This window comes from Chionomys nivalis, chromosome 3, assembly GCF_950005125.1.
Source record: "Chionomys nivalis chromosome 3, mChiNiv1.1, whole genome shotgun sequence".
NCBI classification, from domain to species: domain Eukaryota; kingdom Metazoa; phylum Chordata; class Mammalia; order Rodentia; family Cricetidae; genus Chionomys; species Chionomys nivalis.
In genome coordinates, this window is record NC_080088.1 from 86828698 (window position 1) to 86855442 (window position 26745).

Genomic DNA, 26745 nt, shown 5'->3' on the forward strand with positions numbered 1-26745 from the left:
GGGGAGGGAAGGAAGCAACATGAGAGGTTTCCTGCTTTCGTAGCTGTTAAAATTTATTGGAGTCCACAAGAGTATACAGTCAATGCGTAGACCAATAGGCAGATCCATGGGAAGTGTGTATGTACTCATCATAGGGAACAACCTATTTTGCAGAGCTGTGGGAACACTTTTCTTGGAAAAGTCACCATCATATCTGTAAAATACTTGTTAAGCCAAGATTCTTTCTTTTGAAATGGGCCACATTCCCAGAACACCACAGCAGAGCAACCTCTGCTTGATCAGTGGACTGACCTTGCTCCATTTCCCCACACAGTGAGACCTTGGAGCAATGGCATTCACTCTTTGTTCAAACAGTCAAATTTACATAGTCAATTCCACAAAATTACCTGCTAACAAACCACATAGAAATTTCTATAGAAGACAGGCACTGAGCTGGAAGGCAGCATGCCCCACTTTTACTAACAAATCTGGGTGTTCTCAGAGGTGTGTATCACAGCAGAGATTAGCGGAGGACTATGGGTGAATCAAGGATTCAGAGATGTTTAATAACTTTATCTAAGGGCTTGGAATGTCAGATACTTCCCTTTGGATGCTGGCTCTTTCCTAGGACAGGTCACCTGTTCTGGAGTACTGCTTTGTCAGGTTCTACCTGCCACTTTCTGTGATTTTGATATGCATATTATTATTGTCCTTGCCTGTGGATTTTTCTAACCGCATCTGTAAAAACTAGAATTCTCATGGAGGTCTGCCCCTACTCTTCCTCTTCTTCACCTCCTCTACTTATAATACTTCCCCTTATTCTCCTTTCTTCTCTTTATTATTCCTCTCCTCTATGCCCCCTTCACTTCATTTTTCCTCTAGCATGAAAAATAAAGAACATGCCGAGGTAATGTACTTGAGTGAATGTTTTACCCTGAGATCCATGCTTGCTATAGATATGCAGTTCTGAAACCTGAGGTGTACTTGGGCAATACTCAAGTCTGCCAAGAAAAATTAGCAATATGGAGTTTTGTAATCAGTTTTAGATGATTGATAAATGGCATGAGTGGCCATTTTTGGGTCCACAGACAAAAACAATGAAAAATCTAAATAAAGAACTGATTTTATCATGAAGCCCAATTGCTGTAGTTTTACTACTTCAACCAAAATACAAGATCTCTGTAAACTGTAATGACCTTGCCTAACAGGACCATTGTCCCTATTTACTCAGGAGAGTTTGTCTATTTCCCCTTACCAGGTGGATCCATATATGTTTCTGTTAGGTTCTCCTTGTTACCTAACTTCTCTGTGGTTGTGGACTATAGACTGGTTATCCTTTGCTTTTTAAGTAGTATCTACTGTTGAGTGAGTAATACTGTTTTCTTGATTTTGAGTCTGGGTTCCCTCAAACAGGATGGGGTTTTCTAGTTCTATCCATTTCCATTGCAAGATGTCATTGTTTATTTTACCATTGAGTCTTACTCCATTGTATAAATGTACCACATTTTCTTTTATCCATTCTTTGGTTGAGAGGCATCTAGGTTGTTTCCAGGTTCTGGCTATTACAAATAATGCCGGTATGAACATAGTTGAGCAAATGCCCTTGTGGTATCATTGACATCCTTTGGTATATGGCAAAGTGTGGTATTGCTGGTTCTTTCGGTAGGATGATTCACAATTTTCTGACAAACTGAAATACTGATTTCCAACATGGTTGTATAATTTTGCATATCCACAGTCTGTGCAAGAATGTTCTCCATACTCCACATCTCCTCCAGCATGAGTCAATTTTTATATTCAGGAAATTTAGTATATGTTTATGACTTCCTTGAGGTTTTGTTGGTTTGGGTGCTGTCTGTGGAGAGACAGTTTTTTTTTTCTTGAATTTAGAGTCTTGCCTTTCATTATTTCTATGGATATCTGTGTTTTCCAGTTGTTGCTATCTTGATGATGTTTTTCTGCTCCTTAAGTGATTGATGTGGTGAATACACTGGTTTTGATTTTTAAAACTTTCTAATATAGTGTGGTCTCTTTAAGTGGATTCACCTGTCAGCATATGTAGCCTAGAGTCTTCTGAGGAAACGTCAGTTGAGGGCATGAACACTCAAAATCACTAGTTACCAAGTCTTTGAGAAATTGAGTTGATTGATTACTGATGTAGGAAGGCTCTTCCACTGAGTATGGCAATACTCATATGGAAGTGGGGCTGAACTGGGTAAGAGAACTAGCTGAGCATGAGACAGTGACTAAGTGAGAAAAAGCTAATAAAAAACAATTTACCATATTTTTTTTGTTTTGTTTTTACTTCAGTTGCTAACTTGAGTTTCTATCCTAAGTTTCCACAATGATGGGTTGTGATGACAGTATCAGTCAAATAAACCCTGAGATGCTTTTGGTTAGAATTTAATCCAGTAAGTAAAAAGCAAGTTATAACAAGATGTGGTACATCAGAGTGATTTTTGTTGCTGTAAAGTTTCTGGGATTAGTGACTTTTGGAGGATTGTTGAAGATATTATGACTTTACTTGGCATAAACTCTAAAATTTATATAAAGAGCTACACTAGTTATTATTATGGGACTATGAAGGTGGGAATCTTGAGAGTGAAGATAGAGCTTATAGCATTTCTCCAGTGGGAAATAGACTCTATGAAAATTAAGCTAGAGGTCATTTGTATTATATATTTGCCCCAAATAATTCTTCTTTCTCTATTACCTGAGTAATTGTGTAAGAGTAAATTAAAAAATATTAAAGTGCTGATTTCTTAGGTAAAGTGTTGATGGCAGTGGGATGGTTATTATTGATGACTCATTCAGGTCTACAGTGAATATTGAAACAGGTCGTATAGAAAGAAATGAAAAGGGCTGGAGAGATGGCTCAGTGGTTAAGAGCATTGCCTGCTCTTCCAAAGGTCCTGAGTTCAATTCCTGGCAACCACATGGTGGCTCACAACCAATTGTAATGAGGTCTGGTGCCCTCTTCTGGCCTACAGGCATACACGTAAAAAGAATATTGTATACACAATAAATAAATAAATATTTAAGTATTTAGAAAAAGAAAGAAATGAAAAGTCTGTTTGATAGAGGAAAAAAGCATTGGGGAGTTTCAAATGGCTGTCCTGTTAAGAAACAGATAAAAATTTTCAAGTAGATTGTCACCATTAAAGAAAAGCCCATTGCTCCAGAGTGGAAGCCTAGCAAGGTGCTCTAAGGGTATAAGATTCCATCCAGCTTGACCTTCAGTTAATGGAAGGAGTAAGCAATGTGATTCCAAGTTCCAGGAATCAACTTTCTACAAAACCTGCTGCAACTCTGGTCCAAGCAACTCTGGATGGGTCTATTACAACTTAGTAGCCAAACTTGCCTTAATCACCCATGTTGTTCTGGTTCTGGGAACAACAAAGATGCCAAATGTAAAGGTCATGGATTCTTCCTCTGTGGTTTTAGTTCAGCACCGGTGAACCTGTCTATGTTTGGCAGGGTCAGTACCCTAGTCAGGAGCCTTTGATAGTTTTTTGCATGAAGCTGTGAAGATGAATCTTGTGTTCTTTTGAGAAAATCAGATACTGACATACTAAACTATGAAGCATTTGCCATGGTAGATGCATACAGAGAGTGTAAATAACAATGAGAGACATGAAGGAAAAGTTACAGGGATAGAACTATTTAAGTTCTTTGAGGATGAAGCTCCTTGTCTCTGAGACAGAAATACAGAATTTTGTCCTGTTGGTTTATAATCTTGCTTTGGCCAATCTTCCCCCACTGTCTCTGCATTCCTCTTTTTTTTTCTTTTCTTTTCTTTTTAAAATTCTTCTCTCACAGAATTCATCTCAACTACAGTCCCCCCATTCACTCCTCTCAGTTCCCTTCCTTGCTCAGTTTTTCTCCAGATCCCCTTCTCCATTTCCCTTCTTTAAAGAGATCTCCCAGGGATACCAACCAAACACGGCATATCAAGTTACAATAAAACTAGACATAAACCCTCATATAAAGGCCTGAAGACGTAACCCAATAGGAGGAATAGAGTTCCAAGACCAAGTAAAAGAGTCAGAGACATCTCGTACACAGTGTTACTTATGCTATAGCTATGTTAGAATATTGAGGGCTTGTTGTAGTAGGATAGTTGGGTTCTGGCTGTTGTTTGCTTCTTAAGTTGCCCTCTATGTAGCTGGGTTTGTGATGATTATGAATCTACATTCATATTTCTCATTTTGTCTCTTTTGAATTGATGTTTATTTTTTGGTTTCTATTTGCTCTTTGTTCTTCTTCATAGCCTGTGGTTCAACAGAGATTCCCCACGATCATGTTTGCAGCTGGAAATCTGGTGACAGGTGTGGTCTGGGTTCTGTCAGGCTTTCAGGGAGTCTTTGTGCAAATTGGGGGCTGGGGAAATATGAAGGAGGGATGGGGACAGTGTGATGCGGGGAACTTTGAGAGCGGGGATGTCTGTGGCCTACATGGACCTCTCACAGCTCATGTTTCTCTTTTACAAGCAGTATCTCCACCCATGTTGGGAGCTAGGACACAATGACAAGAAGGCAGGTGGGAGTAGGGATAATGTTTTGGGAGCTACTCAAAGAGTGGAGGAAATCCATGGGTGGGCAGTCTGCCTGGATTTCTAATGTCTGGTGTGGACTCTGTTTCAACAGGGAGTCTTTGACTGAGTTCCAGTACCTTTCCTTCTGGCTAGTGTAGCCTGCTCTTGAGCAAAGGATTCACACCCAAGTTGGGGGTGGGGTTATGGCTACAGGAGTGGTGACTGTACTTTTGTTAGGGGATTATGTCTCTGGAAACTAAAGAAATGGAGAAATTTCATGGACTGGTAGCCTAAGTGTTCTTCTGGCTGCTGTAGTCTGTATGTGAGTATGGGATGCCTGCCCAAGTTGGGGGCTGGAACACAGCCAGTCACATTCCTCACTTTTTAAATGGGGGGAAAAATCCAGTGTTCTTGTATGTTTGAAAAAGTTATTTTGTTTTTTAATTTTACAAGATGTCACAAGACAATATTCTGTCTTAAGGATCAGAGGGGACTTTGGATATTTTAACGGCATTGTAGCTGTTTAAGATTGTAGGGATCATGAAGTTAGACGTTTCATTTCTTTTTATTTATTCTCTTTTTTTATTCTTCTCTCATATAGTACACACTGACCACATCGACAACTCTGTCTATTCTTTCTAGTCCCCAACTTTCCCACTGCTCCAGATCCACTGTTCATTTCTTCCTCTTCAGAGAGGGACTGCCTCCCAGGGATGTCAGCTTAACATCAGGACAAAATACAATAAGACTAGGCACAATCCTTCATATCCGTGGAGGATTAAGCAACCTAGTAGGAGGAAAATAGTCCCAAGAGAAAGCAAAAGAGTCAGAAACAATCACAGTCTTACTATTAAGAGTCCCACAAAATCACCAAGAAAAGGGGAGGACAGGACTCAGACCCTGTAAGATCCATAATTGCTCTGTCACTCTTTGAGCCCTTATGATCCCTGCTTAGTTGCTTCTGTGGGCTGTGTTTTTCTGGCATCCTTAACACCTCTGACGTCTATAAAACCCCCATCCAAATCTGCATCCTTTTAAGTGCTTCAGCTAGTGTGGGAGTGAAGCTCTCTGTTTTTGCCACCATTATTTATCAGAGGAAACCCCTCTGATGACAATTAGACCAGGAAGCAATCTTTGATTATATCAGAGTACAGCTAGGAATCATTATATTGGCCATTGATTTCTTTTTTGCTACTTCTATTTTGTTCTGCTCTAAATCCCTGAGGCATCAAACTTCTTATTCATTGCCATCCAGGTAATGTTGGTCATGGGTTACCTCTTTTGGCTTGGGCTGCAATTTGATCCAGTCATTGGTTTGCCACAACATTAATTTAAGTCACCAATTCTCTGGTATATCTTTCAGACAACACAAGTGTGTGTCAAATATTTTATGGTTTGCTTTCTTTTCCAATCCCACCACTGGGAACTATATGTCTTTACAGAAGATGGCTGCTTCAGGCTCCATATTATTAATTACTGGGAGTTCTCATTAGGGTCACTGTCATATTTTGCAGAAGGTTTCCACTGAACTATGTTTCTATGTCAACCCTAAAAGCTTTCCTTTTCATGTCATCTCTCCCTGTATTCTTTCCCACTTTCCTTCCATTACTCCTAAGATCCTCCCCATTGGTGTTCCCAGTCCACCCATAAAACCTAGTCAGTTTCTTCTTCTCATGGGAAATCAATGCATCCCCTGCTACAGCCATCCTTATTACATACTCTCTGTGGGTCCGTGGATTGTACTGTGATGATTCCTTATTGAATAGCTAATATGCACTTACATGTGAGTATACATCATGTTTGTCTGTGTGGTTCCAGATTTACTTGCTCAGAATAAAAATGACCTCATGAAAGTAGATATCAACAACTTAAATGATCCAAAAAAGTGTGGTAAAGATTAAGGCAATGAATTATAAATAGCTGGATTTAAACTGGCTTAAAAACACTTAAGTAAATTTTCAACATCCTTAGCCATCAAGGGAATACAAAGCAAAACTGCCTTAAGAATTCATCTTATACCTGTCAGAATGGCTAAGACACAAGTGACATCTCATGCTGGCAAGAATGTGGAATAAAGGGGACACTTCCCCATTGCTGCTGGGATTGCAAACCTTGTATAGCCACTATGGAAATCAATATGGCAGTTCTTTAGATCATTGGGAATTTATCTACCTCAAGACTCAGCTATACCACTGTGGCAGTTTGAATGTAGTTGGCCCCCATAATTAAAGAGGGAGTGGAAGTAGTGGGAGGTGTGGCCGTTTTGGTGTGGGCATAGACTAGTCAGAGGAAGTATGTCAGATGACTTCGTGTTGCCACTGAGTCAAGATGAAGGTACTACAGGCTCCAGCGTCATACCTGGCTCTCTGCATACATGCTCTCAGCCATGATGATAATTGACTCAACTTCTGATATTGTAAGTGAGCTACCTTAATGAAATGTTTTCATTATAAGAGTTTGAATGATTAGTGTGATCCTTCATGGAAATAAAAACCTAACTAAAACAGAAATTGGTCCCAGGGACTGGAGTATTGCGTACTAGGCCTGACCATACTTTTGCTTGAAATAATATGAACTTTGGGACTTTGGATTAGGAAAAGTTTTAAATGCATTAAAGACTGCATAATACTAAGAGGAGCATGGGAGAGAGTGACCTTGATAATGATATGAAATATCGGGAGTCAGCTCAAGAAATCTGAGAGTAGTGTTTTAGTATGTTGCCTAGAAATCATCCTTGTGATATTTTGGTGATGGGAGTGACTGCAATTTGCCTCCATCCAAAGAACCTACCTGAGGCTAAAGTAAAAAGGTTTTGATTATTCCATTGGCAGAAGAATTCTCAAAATAGACTAGGATAGACTGTCATGTGTATATAGGAGGTAACTCTACTGAAGATATATAATGAAAAGAGCAGCAGAAAAAGAAAATTTGCTTGAGGAAAAGGGGGCCCCCAAAAGTGGAATTGCAGCTAAATACACTGTTCAAGGACATAAACAGATTAAGAAGTGGAATAAGGGGAGTGATGACCTGAGGGAGTGTTGGCACCTGCCTTCAATCCTAGCCTGTGTGTGTGTGTGGGGGGGGAGAGAGAGAGAGAGAGAGAGAGAGAGAGAGAGAGAGGGAGAGAGAGAGAGAGAGGGAGGAGAGAGAGAGAGAGAGAGAGAGAGAGAGAGAGAGAGAGAGAGACTTATCTCTGCAAATTCAAGGTCAACCTGGTCAGGACAGCCAAGCTTAGGCAGTAAAAGAAAGAAAGCTGGTGAAATATAATTAAATAAGGGGCCAAGTTCCAGCCCCAGTGAGCAGCAGAACCTGACAGTTTTGGTCATGTGCTTCTGGCTTAAGTCTTAATGATAGGAGAAAGACATTTAGATCCTCTGGTTCTGGTTGGCTGGGTCTTAAGTATCAGCTGTGATGAGCAAGTTATCAGATGTATTTAAACAAAATTCTACTTTGCTGGGTACATGATTCTGGTTGGCTGGAGCGAAGAGACCAGCTTCGCTGATGTGAAAATGTCTAGGAAGTGTTTCCTAAGAGTACAGAGAAGCTGTCTTCCAAAGGTAGCCAAGGCTGTACCTCATGCTGGTAGATGGACTTGGTAATGTGTGTCAACCTGGTGGTACTGGTTTTGAAGGTATGGATGAGTGTGAAGCAAGGCACTGTGGGATGACAAGAAAGTCCATTGGAGAAGGTGCAGTCTTATTGGCACTTGAAGGCCCAGGACTGTTGTAATATGAGCGGCAGGGCTGTGTTCCCGGCACCCGGCTGCCCGCATGGCTTTACCCAAAATAATTACATGGAAACTGTATTCTTTTGAACACTGCCTGGCCCATTAGTTCCAGCCTCTTATTGGCTAGCTCTTACATATTGATCTAACCCATTTCTAATATTCTGTGTAGCCCCACGAGGTGGCTTACCAGGGAGTTCTTAACCTGCGTCTGTGTGGAGTGGGAGAATCATGGCGACTCCTGACTCAGCTTCTTTCTCCCAGCATTCTGTCTGTTTACTCCACCCACCTAAGGGCTGGCCTATAAATGGGCCAAGGCAGTTTCTTTATTAAGTGAAAGTAACTCCTCCATCATTTCCCCTTTTTTTGTTTAAACAAAAAAGAAAGACTTTAGCTTTAACATAGTAAAATTACATATAACAAAATGGTTATCAAGCAAGAATTACAGTTACAATATTTATATCTATTTTATCTCTTATCATAACTAAGGAAAACTATAACTATCTATCCATTCTTCAACTCCATCAAAGACTCCAGAAGGATATAATATTACCTAAGTAAACAAGAAATTCAAAACTCTAGAAATGACAGAGACATCTCCTGCCTGGACAGTCACCCAAAGTTCTTTCATCAAGCAGGAAATTCCAAAGACAGTTCAGTCACTTTTTACTGTGTCCTGCAGAATGTCTCACAGACTCTTTCATGAGTCAGGAACCCCGAAAGACCATCTCACCTTTAGGCAAGTTCAGCTGTCCTCTCTCTGAGGGTTCTCTGTGTCCAGTTTATGCAACAGTCCAGGCAAGAGCAGTTTCTTACCCAAATAGCTATCAAACTCCATAAGGAGCCTCTTCGATGCCCATCTTCTTCTTGAAGTAGATTGGTGCTGCCAGGAGCAGACATATCTCACTATCATGAACAGTCCTAAGTTATTGAAACATTTAAATGCCATATTCTGTAGCCTTTGAAAGATATGAAGAATGCCTATCTAACTGAAATATATCTATACACATCTAGAAAATCTAACTAACATGACTACAAGCTTGACTATTATTGATGATTATCCATTAACAACCTATATACGTTACATTTTTAAATGAACTACACAATCACAATACCTTAATCAATATTAGAAATATGCATATACATATAACAAAATTGACCTTATAATCCATACCAATGCAAATTATTCATATCTATATCATTTCCCCCTTTAAATGTAAAAGAACAGTTATAAACAATATTCGGGAACATGGACGCAGTTTTTTCTCTCCAAACTGTTTCCTGCTGAATGGGGGCGCTGTATTCAGATCTTTCATGGTGTAACCTGTGTGTCAGGGTCATCTCAGTCAGCAGTTGAGTGAAGTAATTTTCTGAAGGTGTTCACAGCAACCTTTCAGGAGGGCGTGGTCTATCATACCATATCGGGATAGACGCAATGCACAGAGTCTCATCCTCTGTGAAAACAAAAGAAGACCCTCTCCAAAGCATCATATCCTTAGACCCATATTCTGAAATCATAATACCCTTATATCCATTCTGGTTTAGCTTGGCAGCCCATATAATGAAATGTCTCTCTGCACTTAGCTCCATTACAGTCAAAAATTTTAAAGAAAACACAATAATACAAATAATCCAGACTCTCTGTGAATTTTCCATTTTTACGTGGCTTATTTTTCTTTATTTCTTTTAATCTACAACTATCTGTACTCTGTCTCTTTAAAGACTTTACCCTTTTTTTAAGACATTAACTTTATTCTTTATATATATTTTTTTCTCTCTCTCAAGCCTACGTACATTCATCCAACAGTGTCTGAATCAGTTCTATTGTGAATCTGTAATTTTTTTACTATCCAGGAGCATTTCTTAAAATGTTAAGCATTTCTTAAAAACCTAAATTGCACCATTTAGAGGTGTTACGGTACTGCCTGTGTCCTGCCCAGTCTAAACCTTAACTGCGCTGTTATTATGGTAATTACGGTAGTTCCTGCCTGAGACCAGCACAGTTCAGCATGGCGGAGGTGAGCCGCTCCTGCCTCAGAGCCATTTGGTGCCCCTGAGTCACTCACGGTTCCAGGCACACAGCAGTCCACATTGCCATCAAGCAAGCCGTAGCACTTTACTCCAAATACTCCATTCAAAGACTCTTTCTCCCGCAGGAGCCAGACAGAGATCGCGATGGCGGCACAGCCCAGAAAGCCGGCATTTTAAAACAGCCAGTTTTTTCCTGCTGCTGAGTCAGGACAATTTCTTTGCCGCACACAACCCAGAAACAGCAAAAAGCTGTCTTAAATTCTCTCTCTCTCCTTTTCAAGCCCTCTCAGGTTTTACGTGGAGTTCATTAGCACGTTGGGTGCCACTCTGTTGTAATATGAGCGGCAGGGCTGTGTTCCCGGCACCCGGCTGCCCGCATGGCTTTACCCAAAATAATTACATGGAAACTGTATTCTTTTGAACACTGCCTGGCCCATTAGTTCCAGCCTCTTATTGGCTAGCTCTTACATATTGATCTAACCCATTTCTAATATTCTGTGTAGCCCCACGAGGTGGCTTACCAGGGAAGATCTTAACCTGCGTCTGTGTGGAGTGGGAGAATCATGGCGACTCCTGACTCAGCTTCTTTCTCCCAGCATTCTGTCTGTTTACTCCACCCACCTAAGGGCTGGCCTATAAATGGGCCAAGGCAGTTTCTTTATTAAGTGAAAGTAACTCCTCCATCATTTCCCCTTTTTTTGTTTAAACAAAAAAGAAAGACTTTAGCTTTAACATAGTAAAATTACATATAACAAAATGGTTATCAAGCAAGAATTACAGTTACAATATTTATATCTATTTTATCTCTTATCATAACTAAGGAAAACTATAACTATCTATCCATTCTTCAACTCCATCAAAGACTCCAGAAGGATATAATATTACCTAAGTAAACAAGAAATTCAAAACTCTAGAAATGACAGAGACATCTCCTGCCTGGACAGTCACCCAAAGTTCTTTCATCAAGCAGGAAATTCCAAAGACAGTTCAGTCACTTTTTACTGTGTCCTGCAGAATGTCTCACAGACTCTTTCATGAGTCAGGAACCCCGAAAGACCATCTCACCTTTAGGCAAGTTCAGCTGTCCTCTCTCTGAGGGTTCTCTGTGTCCAGTTTATGCAACAGTCCAGGCAAGAGCAGTTTCTTACCCAAATAGCTATCAAACTCCATAAGGAGCCTCTTCGATGCCCATCTTCTTCTTGAAGTAGATTGGTGCTGCCAGGAGCAGACATATCTCACTATCATGAACAGTCCTAAGTTATTGAAACATTTAAATGCCATATTCTGTAGCCTTTGAAAGATATGAAGAATGCCTATCTAACTGAAATATATCTATACACATCTAGAAAATCTAACTAACATGACTACAAGCTTGACTATTATTGATGATTATCCATTAACAACCTATATACGTTACATTTTTAAATGAACTACACAATCACAATACCTTAATCAATATTAGAAATATGCATATACATATAACAAAATTGACCTTATAATCCATACCAATGCAAATTATTCATATCTATATCATTTCCCCCTTTAAATGTAAAAGAACAGTTATAAACAATATTCGGGAACATGGACGCAGTTTTTTCTCTCCAAACTGTTTCCTGCTGAATGGGGGCGCTGTATTCAGATCTTTCATGGTGTAACCTGTGTGTCAGGGTCATCTCAGTCAGCAGTTGAGTGAAGTAATATTCTGAAGGTGTTCACAGCAACCTTTCAGGAGGGCGTGGTCTATCATACCATATCGGGATAGACGCAATGCACAGAGTCTCATCCTCTGTGAAAACAAAAGAAGACCCTCTCCAAAGCATCATATCCTTAGACCCATATTCTGAAATCATAATACCCTTATATCCATTCTGGTTTAGCTTGGCAGCCCATATAATGAAATGTCTCTCTGCACTTAGCTCCATTACAGTCAAAAATTTTAAAGAAAACACAATAATACAAATAATCCAGACTCTCTGTGAATTTTCCATTTTTACGTGGCTTATTTTTCTTTATTTCTTTTAATCTACAACTATCTGTACTCTGTCTCTTTAAAGACTTTACCCTTTTTTTAAGACATTAACTTTATTCTTTATATATATTTTTTTCTCTCTCTCAAGCCTACGTACATTCATCCAACAGTGTCTGAATCAGTTCTATTGTGAATCTGTAATTTTTTTACTATCCAGGAGCATTTCTTAAAATGTTAAGCATTTCTTAAAAACCTAAATTGCACCATTTAGAGGTGTTACGGTACTGCCTGTGTCCTGCCCAGTCTAAACCTTAACTGCGCTGTTATTATGGTAATTACGGTAGTTCCTGCCTGAGACCAGCACAGTTCAGCATGGCGGAGGTGAGCCGCTCCTGCCTCAGAGCCATTTGGTGCCCCTGAGTCACTCACGGTTCCAGGCACACAGCAGTCCACATTGCCATCAAGCAAGCCGTAGCACTTTACTCCAAATACTCCATTCAAAGACTCTTTCTCCCGCAGGAGCCAGACAGAGATCGCGATGGCGGCACAGCCCAGAAAGCCGGCATTTTAAAACAGCCAGTTTTTTCCTGCTGCTGAGTCAGGACAATTTCTTTGCCGCACACAACCCAGAAACAGCAAAAAGCTGTCTTAAATTCTCTCTCTCTCCTTTTCAAGCCCTCTCAGGTTTTACGTGGAGTTCATTAGCACGTTGGGTGCCACTCTGTTGTAATATGAGCGGCAGGGCTGTGTTCCCGGCACCCGGCTGCCCGCATGGCTTTACCCAAAATAATTACATGGAAACTGTATTCTTTTGAACACTGCCTGGCCCATTAGTTCCAGCCTCTTATTGGCTAGCTCTTACATATTGATCTAACCCATTTCTAATATTCTGTGTAGCCCCACGAGGTGGCTTACCAGGGAGATCTTAACCTGCGTCTGTGTGGAGTGGGAGAATCATGGCGACTCCTGACTCAGCTTCTTTCTCCCAGCATTCTGTCTGTTTACTCCACCCACCTAAGGGCTGGCCTATAAATGGGCCAAGGCAGTTTCTTTATTAAGTGAAAGTAACTCCTCCATCACAGGACTGTAAGGGACATGCCAAAAAGTTGAGACGTGACACCCTGAGGAGATCCTATGAGAGACTACTGGTGAAAATGCAGCCCAGTTGCAACAGAAGACCCCAGTGTTTTGTAGAAGCCAACACTGTAAGATGATGAGCAAGAATAGCAGTGGCAGTGGAATTGAGTCATCCAGAGTCTATAAGACCAGCTGTGTATACTACAGAGGGCACAGTCAGTGTATTAACAAGACCTGTGTAGAAGCCTGGGAGATCATAAGTGAATCTTAGATATTGGAAGGATGGAATTTTTTAATTATGCAAGATGCCAGGTTCATAGGATATCTGATGAGGAGAGCTGCTAATGGGGAGTGAAACCAGCCAACAAATAAGATGTGTGTTGGACTCAACAAAGCTGAACAAAATTGGAGAGTGGGAGAACCATTGGACATAGAGTTAGTTATCATTATATTGACTTTTTTTTCTTTTTTGTTACTTGTATTTGGTTCTACTTTCGTACTCTGAGCCATCCATCTTCTGATTCCTGCCCATGTATGCTTTCATTCTGGCAACCTTGGGCCTCAATTTAGGTCAGTCATTGGTTTGACACTATACCAAACGTGAGCCACCATTTTCCTGGTATATCTTACAGACACAACAAGTTTGTGTCAAATATTTTATGGTTTCCTAGGTTTTCTAGTCCAACCAGTGGGGGCCGTATGTGATTACAAAAGATGACTAGTTCAGGCTCCATATCTGAGTTACTGGGAGTCTTCACTAGAATCACCTTTTAACTTGTAGAAAGTTGCTACTGCACTGTTTCCACACCACCCTGATACTTCCTTTTCTTGTTCCAAGTTCAACCACAAAATCTAGTCTATTTCCTCTTTGCATGAGGCCTCTATGCACCCTCTACTACAGCCATCCTTGTTACTGATTCTTTCTGGGTTTGTTGATTGTACTGTGATTATTCTTTATTCAACAGCTAATATCAATTTACACTGGGTATATATCATATTAGTTAATGTGATTAACATTTACTTGCTCAGAAAGAAGAAAAAACTCAAGATGCTACACATCAACAAATAAATTAATCAAATAAAAATGCAGTTTGGAATTAAACAAAGAATTCTAAATAGATTAATCTAAACTGGCTTACAAACACTTAAGTAAATTTTCAACATCCTTAGCCATCAAAGGAATGCAAAGCAAAACTACCTTAAAAATTCATCTTATACTTGTCAGAATGGCTAAGACACAAGTGACATCTCATGCTGGCAAGAATGTGGAATAAAGGGAACACTTCCCCATTGCTGCTGGGATTGCAAACCTGTATAGCCATTATGGAAATCAATATGGCAGTTCTTCAGATAATTAGGAATCTATCTATCTCAAAATTCAGCTACATCACTGTGGTGGTTTGAATGTAGTTTGCCTTCATAATCTCCTATGGAGTGGCAGTAGTAGGAGGTATGGGTTTTTTGGTCTGGGTATGGCCAAGTCAATTCATTATTATAAGTGTTATAAAAGACTTCACATTTAAACATTTCAGGGACTGTTGCAGTCTATGACAATCATTGAAGTTAGACTAAATACTTTTCATCGTAGGTGACTATGGCCATTTAGAGATTTGAGTCAGAATGTAGTTGATTGAAGGAAAAGCTCCCAGATAAAATGAAGTATTTGAACACTTGTCTTTCCTTGGTGCCCTTCTTTGTTGTTGTGGAACCTTTACTAGGAGAAGCCTTTTTAATGAAATTCCACATTGGGGATTGGATTTACATGTTTATAGCTTTAACTCATTTCTGGTTGTTTGTGTCCTGCTGCCACGACTTCACCACCATTATAGATGGTATCACTAAATGACAAAACATGCAGTTGAAGCAATTCCTATTCAGTGTTAATCATTTTTGCTGCTCTGATTTTTATTTTAAATTTTTGTTTTTAGTTTTGTTTCTGAAAGACAATGTTTTTGGGTGTAACTCTGGCTGTCCTGAAAGTATCTCCTTAGACTATCATGACATCAACTGAGAGATATATCCCTCTGCACAGAGGGATTAATAGTGGAGAACATGCTTTGTTTTATGTTTTGTATTGTCTTTTTTTTTTTTTTTGGTTTTTCGAGACTGGGTTTCTCTGTGGTTTTGGAGCCTGTCCTGGAACTAGCTCTTGTAGACCAGGCTGCTGGTCTCGAACTCACAGAGATCCGCCTGCCTCTGCCTCCCGAGTGCTGGGATTAAAGGCGTGCGCCACCACCGCCTGGCTGTTTTTTGTTTTTGTTTTGTTTTTGTTTTTGTTTTTTTTTTTGGTTTGTTTTATGTTGTTTATTGACTGATGTGTTTGGAATGTAGATTTTTGTAAATTCCAAGCATTTGCTGCTGTGCTGAAAATCCCTATGTCTTAATTTTGAACTGTGGTGGAGGGTATCCTTCTCTTTTCCAGGATAACAGTATCCATGACATTAATACCCATGTCTTCTGAATCAATGGATTGGACGTGTGTGACATTCTACCTGTTTTTTTTTTAATTCTATTGAATGAGACTGCATTTATTTTGATACACATGGGTATGTACCAAATGTGTGCCTATTCCTCATAGTGGTCAGAAGAGGGCTCAGAACACACAAAGCTGAAGTAATGGATAGTTATAAACCCTATCTAAGTACTTGCAATTGAGCGCACTTCTCCGCAAGACCAGCAAGACCACTTAAGTGCTGAGCCAATTCTACTTCCCTATCATATTTATTATCAATATTTATAGTGCTGATGTTTTCTTTGGTCCATTTGTAACTGTTCAATGTGTACTCCTTTTTAGTAAGATTTTATTATGTTACAATGTAACTGGGCCTTGGCAGGTTCTGGAAGATGAATGCAGAACTACAGGAATGCAAAACATTTTATAGGAACTTCAGTAAAAACCTCTGATTTCTTTTTACATTTTTTGTTTAAATGATTTTTGGTAAGAAGACTGGGTTTTATTAATGTGTAACTCTAGCTTACCTGTAACTCACTGCATAGGTTTTGACTGGCATCCAACTTAATTTAATTCATCTGCTTTTACATTGAGTGCTGGGATTAAGATATGAGCCAATATACCCAAGTTTACCATCTCTTTTCTAGTTAATAATCATCCACACTATTTTTCTGATGTGTTCTCAGTAGTGCTGATCTGCTTGCTTGTCTCTGTCTGTATGTCTGTTCATTGCCATTTCCTTCTCAAGGCTGTATCCTATGTAATGGGCCAAGGAATGGCACATATGAGCCTCCTCTTTAGCTGATTTCTAAAGTGAGTGGTGATTACATTATTTCATGAAAGAACTGTAGGAAGCACCAGAATTATGTGAATATATTACAGTAAAAGAAGTATTCATTTACAATGTCAGGTTCACACTGTTTTACTGTTGTTTGGATTATTCTAGAATGCAGTGACCTATGATGATGTGCACATTGACTTCACTCAGGATGAGTGGACCTTGCTAAATCCTTCTCAGAAGAGTCTCTACAAAGATGTGATGCTGGAGACGTACAGAAACCTCACAGCTGTAGGTAAGATTGTGAATTTTCCTTCACATTTTAATGTAAAGGGACAACTGTGCCTTGGTTATTGATTCTCTTGTGTAGTGTTGTTTAAGAAAGAATAAGAATGAGCTGAATAAATACTGCATTGTTCATTTATGATATTACATTTTGCACAATTTCCAATAATATATCATCCATTTTCTGGTACTATATTTTAGGCTATAGTTGGGAAGATCATAATTTCAAAGAACATTGTCAAAGTGCAAGAAGACATGGAAGGTAATTTTTTTTTTGTTTGTTTTTGTTTTTGTTTTTTGAGACAGGGTTTCTCTGTGGTTTTGGAGTCTGTCCTGGAACTAGCTCTTGTAGACCAGGCTGGTCTCGAACTCACAGAGATCTGCCTGCCTCTGCCTCCCAAGTGCTGGGATTAAAGGCGTGCGCCACCACCGCCCGGCATGGAAGGTAATTTTTATGTAAATTTTGATACAAATTTTCCTTAAAAAAATTAATGTGTTCTGGCAGATTTAAAGCAAGACAACAGTAATAAATAAGAACAGCTTGAAATATATTGATCATTATCAATTTCTCACAAAGTCATATGCCTCCATATTGGGTAGCTGTTCGGTGTTTTCAAGGCATTCCTCTAAAAAAAGAAGATAAGGAAACAATGTTTTTACTGATACCACCAATTGAATCATAGCCCCATGAGAACTAGGCCATAGAAATGTCAATTCATTTAGTTTATGCAACTCCAGTACTGCACAAGGCATACACATTGAATAGATGATAAGTATATGTCCAAATCTGTATGAGAAATAGAGTCTGTAGTAAAGCTAGAGTTACTCATATACCTGTGGCTTTGCTAACCTTATTGAAATGGTTAGTTTATGAAAGTCAAGAAGGCTTCTGTGGAGAAACCTAAATCCCTACTCCACATGTTTGTGAGGAACAAAAACTCAAATTGTGTGAATTCAATGGAAAAAATCATTTATTTGTTCTTCCTTTAATAAGAATATCATATGTCACTCTGAACACAAGCAAGTGAGCATATGAATATATGAAGAATGACTGGAACTCTCTCGGAATAATGAGAAAATTAGAAAGAAATTTAGTATTTCAACCTTGGGTAGACATGTTGAATGTGATACAAGGTTATATTTAATTAGTTTTCCAACTTAATTGGAAAGACATCAGCAAACTCACACTGAAGAAAAGCCCTATGAGTGTTGGACTGTGTACTTATTTTGTTAATCCTAGTTCTCTTTCTTATGTAGTATCTATTAAACTATAGGAAAATTTTAGAATGAAATAAGTATGGTAAAGCTTATTTAAAACTGAGTAGTTCTAGTTCTTTTCAAATACATAAAAAGTCTCAAAATTAATTCTTACAGATAATAAGATTCAGTAGAGTAATGCATGTGGTAAATTTTTTATATGTTCCAGTTATCTTTGCACGTATGAAAGAAGCCGTACTGGAGAGAAACCCTCTGAATATACGCAATGTGTTAAATCCTTTGCATGTTACAGTTTTCTTCACAGGCATGAAAAAATTCATTCTTCAGAGAACCCATATGATTGTATTCAAGATGATGAAGCCTTTGCATGCCGCAGTTGTCCTCAAATATTTAAAAGAGCACATGCTGGAGAGAAACACTATGAGTGTAATCAATGCAGTAAAGTTCTTGCCAGTCATGGTCAGCTTCAAAAACATAAAAAACCATATTCTGGGGAGAAACCCTACATATGCAATCAATGTGATAAAGCCTTTTCACAGAACTGTACTCTCCAACTACATCAAAGAACACATACTGGAGAAAAACCTTATCAGTGTAATCAATGTAGTAAAGCATTTGCAAGTCATAACCTGCTTCACAGACATGAAAGAACACATACTGGAGAGAAGCCCTTTGAATGTAATCAATGCGATAAAGCTTTTTCACGGCGCTCTGGACTCCAAAGACATGAAAGAACACATACTGGAGAGAAACCCTATGAATGTACTGAATGTGGTAAATTCTTTGCATATAATCATCATCTTCAAGTACATAAAAGAACACATACTGGAGAGAAGCCCTTTGAATGTAATCAATGTCATAAAGCCTTTTCACAGAACAGTGCTCTCCGCATACATCAAAGGACACATAGTGGAGAGAAACCTTATCAATGTAATCAATGTGATAAATCTTTTGAGAGTCATGGCCAGCTTAACAGACATAAAAAAACACATACTGGAGAAAAGCCATTTGGATGTAATGAATGTTATAAAACTTTTTCACATCGTTGTAAGCTCCAAATACACAAAAGAATACATACTGGAGAAAGACCCTATGAATGTAATCAGTGTGGAAAATTCTTTTCCTATGTCACTGTTCTCCAACTTCACAAAAGAACACACACTGGAGAGAAACCTTATCAATGTAATCAATGTGATAAAGCCTTTTCACAACTTAGTAGTCTCAAAAAACACAAAATAACACATACTGGAGAGAAACCATATGAATGTAATGAATGTGATAAAGCCTTTTCACAACTTAGTAGTCTCAAAGCACATAAAAGAACACATACTTTACATGAAACCTATGAATGAAATCAATGTTGTAAAGACTTTTCACAACTTAGTAGTCACCAAAATCATTAAAGAACACATACTGAAGAGAAATCTTATGAATGTAGTCAATATAATAAAGCTTTTGCATGTGATGGCCAACTTCACAGACAAAAAAAAAACATACAGAAGAAAGCCCTTTGAATGTAAGCAATGTGATAAAGATTTTTCACAGAGCTCTAAACTTCAAATACAGAAAAGAACACATAGAGGGGGAAAAAAACCCTAGGAATGTCATCAATGTGAAAAAGCCTTTTAATATGTTAGTAATCTCCAACTTCACAAAAGAATACATACTGGAGAGAAAGCTTATGACTGTAATCAATGTAAATCTTTACATCCACCAAGGAACACATGTTAAATGTAAACCCTACAAATTTAGCTAATGTGGTAAAGCCTTTATATGTGTCATTAGGCTTTAAAATCATGAGAAAAAACATACTGCAGTGAAACTCTTATTTTTTTTTGAGACAAAGTTTTTTCCATAGTATTGCAGTCTGTTTTTGCACTCACCCATAGAAGAGGCTCACCTTGCACTCAGAGAATTGTCTGTCTCTGCCTCTCTAGTGCTGGATTAGAGGGGTGTGCCACCACTGTCTGACCAGAGGAACTCTTTAAGTATAATGAGTGTGGTAAAGTTTCCCTCTTGTTGGTAGGCTTTATACAAGAGTAAAACTTTTAGTAAATAATAGGTCTTTTAAAGCCTTTGCATATCACAGTACTCTTTGAGGACTTGAGAAGATTCATATTGAAGGGAATGTGGCTATACATGTTTGGTAATATTTTCAGGCAGCATACAATTATGTAAATAAAATTGTAAAGAAAAACATCTTCAAGTGTCAGCCATCTGTTTAAGCATTATGAGTTTTCTATTTTGTACCGGTAAAATTATATGGATAGTTGTTCTGTGAATTCATTGATTTCACACTTTTCTTCAATTACATAAATGCACTTATCCAAATGTAAAATTTTGTAGATGTGTATGAGGGCCTCTTCTGTGTCTATGATAAAGCATAAAGTCTAAGTCAATTTTTTAATTTAGAGTTTAATTTGACTTTGGGTTCCAGAGGTTTACAGGATCACCATGAAAATGTCATGAAAACATGTTCAGAACTCACATCCTCTGTCTGCAGCACGAACCAAGGGTAGTAACTTGAAATGACATGTGGATGTACACCCTTAGCCACAACCCCCATGGCATGTTTCTTACAGGGGTACTGTGTTTCCTAAACCTTCCCAAATGATGCCAACAATTTAGAAAGATTAATTTCTTTAACTTCAAGTCTACATGCTTGCCTTTTCTTACATGAACCCATTCTTGTTGAAGAAAAACTCTGTAAGTAAACCTTTAAATGCCTCAGCATGTGGGTTACAGGGATGAATGCCTATTAGAGAAACATTCATGACTGAAAATTGCAGTCTGTTTTTGGTATATTTTGTAATAATTTTATTTAATTTTAATTGTGTGATGCCCTTGTGTTTGTGTGGTATATGAATGTTCATGCTTCTTCCCAAGAAGGTTAAACCCTTGTGTATTCCTGAAGCAGGAAGTACAGGAAGTTCTCAAAAACCTGATGCAATGAACTGAATATAACTGCTTTTTCATGTTTCTAGGCCTGTAAATATTTTTGAAACTTTTTTTTTTGTTGTTTTTTTTTCGAGACAGGGTTTCTCTGTGGCTTTGGAGCCTGTCCTGGAACTAGCTCTTGTAGACCAGGCTGGTCTCGAACTCACAGAGATCCGCCTGCCTCTGCCTCCCAAGTGCTGGGATTAAAGGCGTGCGCCACCACCGCCCGGCCTTTTGAAACTTTTTTAATCATCTTGATATCAAGAATCAGGGAAGAACTCATACAAAAGACAAACCCTCTTCATGTAAATTATTTGTTATAGACTTTAGACATCACAGTTGGCATAGTTTCAAGAAATTTTTGTCTCATGTGTTATTCATAATTATTTACTATCATCATTCAGGACTGATGGTAGAGATCACTGCATTGTGTTTTCTAATTTGCAATGTCTGAGATAGATATTAAAGTGTTCTATAGGTTTAGCGAATCCATTAAGTGAAGGTTATTTTGTGGTCTTTGTATTCCTGCTGTGGCTGGTTTTACTGAGAGATAGGTAATTTTCTGCTAAAATATATAGAATGAGATGCCCATCATCTAAGTGTTACATTGTTCACTAAATATCAGGCAGTGTGTGATCCTGCTTTTCAAGTAAGGGTGTCGTATAAAGGGGAGATAATTGTTTTTCTTTGTTTTGTTTTTCATATCTTTACAAATTCCCTTGAAATGTTATCCAGGCTAGCTTATATGTCAATAATTAGTTATGGATATATTCAAACTAATAACTCTCATGTGTTAGTTACTTGAGTGTAAGTATAAAGGTCGATGATGTATCCCAACATTTGCTCTTTTGTCAACACTTAACAAAGTTAATGTTAAAATGCTTAATAGAGAATATAAAAAACCATTAAATACCTCATGTGTATTCAAAACAACCTTTTCTTCAAACTGGTAGAGGTATAATAATGTAGAATAATAAGCCATCAATTGCGTATTTCACAGTATAGCTTGATATCCTAATGGTATGTATATATTATGTAAAGTTCTATACATCTTCCTATCCCCATTAGTTATCCATTTGTTACTTCATCATAAATTGGTTCCTTCTAAGGGAATTGTTCAGAGGTGCTAGATAATGTAAAATCAATGAGATTTATTTGAAAAAAGCTTCTGTTATATGTATGTGATATGATTATGGGGTATTAGGCCTGACTGGTATGTGGAGACCATAAAACAAGATTGTTGTGTTGACTTTTGGCTCTTTTTATATGGTGATCAAGATTAGGTTACCAGCTTTGCACACCATACACATTTCCCACTGTTCTATCAACCCAATGAGTTAAGACATTAAGTCAGTAAAATATTTTCTTCTTTTTAGATTGTAAACATGTTTTCATGGAGACTAGAGGAAAACAGAACACTTGGAATAATAAAACCTTTTTGCAATTGAAAATGATAAACTGCTATCAGTTTTTCCTTATTCCTTTTTTGTGGAATGTGTTATTCTGAGACATAAAATGAAGTGACTCTAAGACTTGCCCAATTAGGCATTTACAAAGAGCTGTGGAGTATTGAATTGTTAGTGAGATTGTTTTGTGTGGAGTATTGAATTGTTAGTGAGATTGTTTTGTGTGGAGTATTGAATTGTTAGTGAGATTGTTTTGCATGTGGAAGTCAAATCAAGTGGCCAGAGGGCAATGCTTGGGGTATACCTGAGGATAAGTTTATTTTTTTTTTAGGATGTATTACTGCTATGGGAGAGTGATCTTTTATCTTTTCACTTGTGTTATTATTTTTTTGTTTTTCTTTTATTTTCTTGAGCTATACGTTTTTGTCTACTCCCCTTCCTGCCTCTCCCCTCCCATTCAACCCTCTCTCATGGTCTCCATGCTCCCAATTTTCTCAGGAGACCTTGTCTTTTTCTAAACTTCTCATGCAGATTAGATCCATATATGTCTGTCTTAGGATCCTCATTGTTGTCTAGGTTTTCTGGAATTGTGAATTGTATGCTGATTTTCTTTGTGTCTAAAATCCACTTATGAGTGAGCACAAATGATATTAGTCTTTTTGGGTCTGGGTTATCTCACTCAATATGATGTTTTCTAAATCCATCCATTTGCCTGCAAATTTCAAGATGTCATTATTTTTTCTCCTGTGTTTAATTTTTTTCTCCATTGTTTAATAAACCACATTTTTTAATCCATTCTTTGGTCAAGGGGCATTTAGGTTCTTTGCACGTTCTGGCTATGACAAACAATGCTGCTATGAACATAGTTGAGCACATGTCCTTATGTTAAGCATCCTTTGGATATATACCCAAAGGTGGTATTGCTGGATCTTGAGGAAAGTTGTTTTCTAATTTTCTGAGAAATCACCATCCTGATATCCAAAGCAACTGTACCACCTTGCACTCCCACTAGCAACTGAGATGTGCTTTCTTTACCCAACAACCTCTCCAGCATAAGTTGTCATCAGTGTTTTTGATCTTGGCCATTCTTACAGGTGTAAGGTGGAATCTCAGAGTTGTTTTGATTTGCATTCCTCTGATGACTAAAGATGTTGATCATTTCCTTAAGTGTCTTTCAGCCATTTAAGATTCCTCTGTTGAGAGTTCTCTGCTTAGGTCTGTACTCCAGATTATTATTGTTCTTTTGATGACCAATTTCTTGTGTTCTCTGTATGTTTTGGATATCAAACCTCTGTCTTATGTGGGCTTAGTGAAGATATTTTCTCATTCTCTAGGATACCATTTTGTCTTGTTGACTCTGCCCTTTGCTTTACAAAAGCATTTCAGTTTCAGGACGTCCCGTTTATTGTTTCTCTCAGTGTCTGTGCTACTGGGGTTATATTTAGGAAGTGGTCTCATGTGCCAATGCATACAAGTGTACTTCTCACTTTCTCTTCTGTGAGGTTCAGTGTGACTGGCTTTATGTTGAGATCTTTCATTCATTTGAAATTGAGTTTTGTGCATGGTGACATATATGGATCTATTTTCATTTTTCTACATGTTGATATCCAGTTATTCCAGTACCATTTGTTAAATATGCTTTCTTTTTTCCAATCCCACACCAGTTCAGAATCATGAGTAATAAAGGGGTTATTTATGAAGAAAACTTACAGATCACTTTCCAAGACAGTCCTCTGTGTGAACAGGAACAGAGTCTTGCAGCTGGAAGAAGGAGCCAGAAGTAAGAGAGTGGGTATACATTTACAGCTGCTTTTACAGTATAAGGGGCCACACCCAAGTGGGCTGGTTACTTAAAGGTTATTGGCTGAAAGAGCAGAATGTGTTCCCACAGCACCTCCCCCTTTTGTTTAAATAAGAGAGTTCCAAACCCAATACAAAACTATATGCACTAGGAACAGATATCATTTATAATTAGAAGTACAACCAGCATGAACAATATCAAGCAAGAAACACATGCTAAATGTTTTTAATAAACATTCTGCCCTGTATAGTCTAAGTCTTATATAGAAAATGGGTTTGGCTAGATCATAAAAGGACAGTAACTACAACTATCTAATCTTCAACCCCATCAAAGGCCTGAGAAGGGAGATAATATTATTTGAGTGTAACACCTGTGTCTGTGTAACCCTCTCGGTACAGTTCACATGCCACAGTACCATAGGCATGCCGGGCAAGGGCCTGGAGATTGAAAGAACACACAAGAGACCTGGGTCATCTGAAAGGAGATTAAGCTGAATTCCATTTATTCAACCTTGGGGAAATCCTTAAAAACCTAGCTGCTGCACAAGGAGTTCCCCCCAGGCAGGTGGGAAATTGCCACACCCAAGATGGAGTAAACAATGCCCTACAGCTAATCACCAGGCAGGGCAGAGGGAGCATAGAAACAAACAGAATGTTTTAGCTGGCTGGCCAGAAACTCCTCAAGATGAACCAAAGGAGCAGGGGTAGACCCATGGGCCCTAAAGGTCCCCCTTTTGTATAAATTATATGACTAGGCTATTATATGACTATCCAAAGGTGGCATGTATAAATTATATGACTAGGCTATTATATGACTATCCAAAGGTGGCATTGGATGTGAGGCAATACCCCTTATCTGTCATGGGAAAGTGTCCAAGTCAAAACATTTCCTGTCTTAGGTTGGGGTAGCCCTCAAAAAACCTTTCCCGTCATTGGCTCACTAGTCACCCATCACCGAGTTCAGCCAGATTTGCACTAAAGATCCTTCGGGGCAATAACTAAGAGGACTCGCCATGTGGCGACATTGACCTAAGCTTCTCTTTGGCTCTGGCACCGTGAAACCATGAAGATGATGCTTCAGCACATATAAGCTCTCCTTAAGGAGACTGTGCCTGCTCAATCATTAATAAGACTGCCCAAATTGGAGCCCTTTAAGTAACGTCTCAGAACTGGTGGGAGGAACCCTGGTATGGTTAACTAAAATAATCTCAAGAGTCAATTTGTAAATTGTGCACTCCAGGGTCCATGAATAACAGCAATAACCCTTTTACTGTATAACCTAGCAGTAGTCTTTAACCAAAACCAATTGCAAAACTAACTGCAATATTCATTTTTAAATTTAACTCAATTTGAGTGGTCAAGACATTTGCAACCTGCCCTGATAAGGTATCCATTGTGCTAGCAGAAACAACTGACTGACTAAGGTGAAATCCAGCAGCCCTAGCTGCTGTGGCAGCCACAGCAATGGCTGCCATTATCATGGGATGTGTTGATAGAGGAACAATCCTTGGCACTCAGACCACCACAGCCAGGACCTCAGGATCCCAGCAACTCTTCAGTTGACAATCCAGTATCTATTTGATCTCTTGGCTCTACCCTGTCTTCAGGCTTCTGGACAGGAAAATACACAGCATGCACCAGATGCTCAGGTACTCATACTGGATTGTCATCATCCTGCAGGAAAACACAAACAGCCCCTCTTCCCCACACCAGTACAGGATCTGGACCACACCAAGTGCCATCTGCTAGATTCTTCCATTTGCCATGAGGCATCCCAGAAGAAACTGGCTGCCGATGCCTGTCAGCAGAATACAAGATTAAGCATCAACATTGAAAAAATTTAAAATGTGTAAAATAAAAGACAAATGGTCTCTGGGGGTGGAACCATATTCCCCCCTTTTTGTTTTATGCAAATAGGCTTTGAGCATATGATGCACTCGCTCCACTATAGCTTGTCCTTGAGGATTATAAGGTATTTCTGTTTTATGAGAAATAGAGAACTCAGCAAAATTTAGCAAAGACAGTGTTGGTGTAGGCTGGCCCATTGCCAGTTTTTACAGTTTTTTGGAACTCCCATGTAGGCAAAAGCCTGGAGACAGTGGCTTTTAACATCCCATGGTTTTTCTCCTGTATGTGCTGAAGCAAACATATTGCATATGCCCAAAAGAAGGAACATGGGTAAAATCCATTTGCCATAAATGATTAGGGGCAAGCCCATGAGTATTAATTCCCAAATAAGGAACAGCTGAAAGTTCTGTACACAGAGAGCATTTTAAAATAATATCAGTGGCCTGCTCTTGAGATATTCTTAAAATGAAATCTTAAAGACCCAGCATTGAGATGAAAACGATTATGGGCTTTTTCTGCAGTTTCATAAGATTCTTGACTAACTGCACAGATTTGGCAAGTAAGCTGATCAGCCACCACATTCCCCTCACTCTTCATCCTTCCAATCTAAATATTGGGTACTGCACTCTGGAGAACTGGCCATTCCTACCCCCTGTAATGCCATAGAGGTCAGGGTACCAGCCAGTGTTTTTTAGCAATCACAAAAC

At 38.7% G+C, this 26745-nt stretch overlaps 2 protein-coding genes across 2 annotated transcripts in view; one reads left to right on the forward strand and one right to left on the reverse strand.

The window, feature by feature from the left end:
• The window catches only part of LOC130870824 (zinc finger protein 431-like), a 32540-nt gene extending 6506 nt beyond the window's left edge, over positions 1-26034 (forward strand). The window contains exons 2-5 of the mRNA XM_057763699.1: positions 16713-16839; positions 17031-17091; positions 18688-18821; positions 25871-26034. Coding sequence (XP_057619682.1) covers positions 16713-16839; positions 17031-17091; positions 18688-18821; positions 25871-26034 — 486 coding nt within the window. The remainder of the gene's footprint in view (positions 1-16712; positions 16840-17030; positions 17092-18687; positions 18822-25870) is intronic.
• LOC130871005 (zinc finger protein 431-like) overlaps positions 1-26745 on the reverse strand; it is a 230268-nt gene that overhangs the window by 155666 nt on the left and 47857 nt on the right. The window lies entirely within an intron of this gene.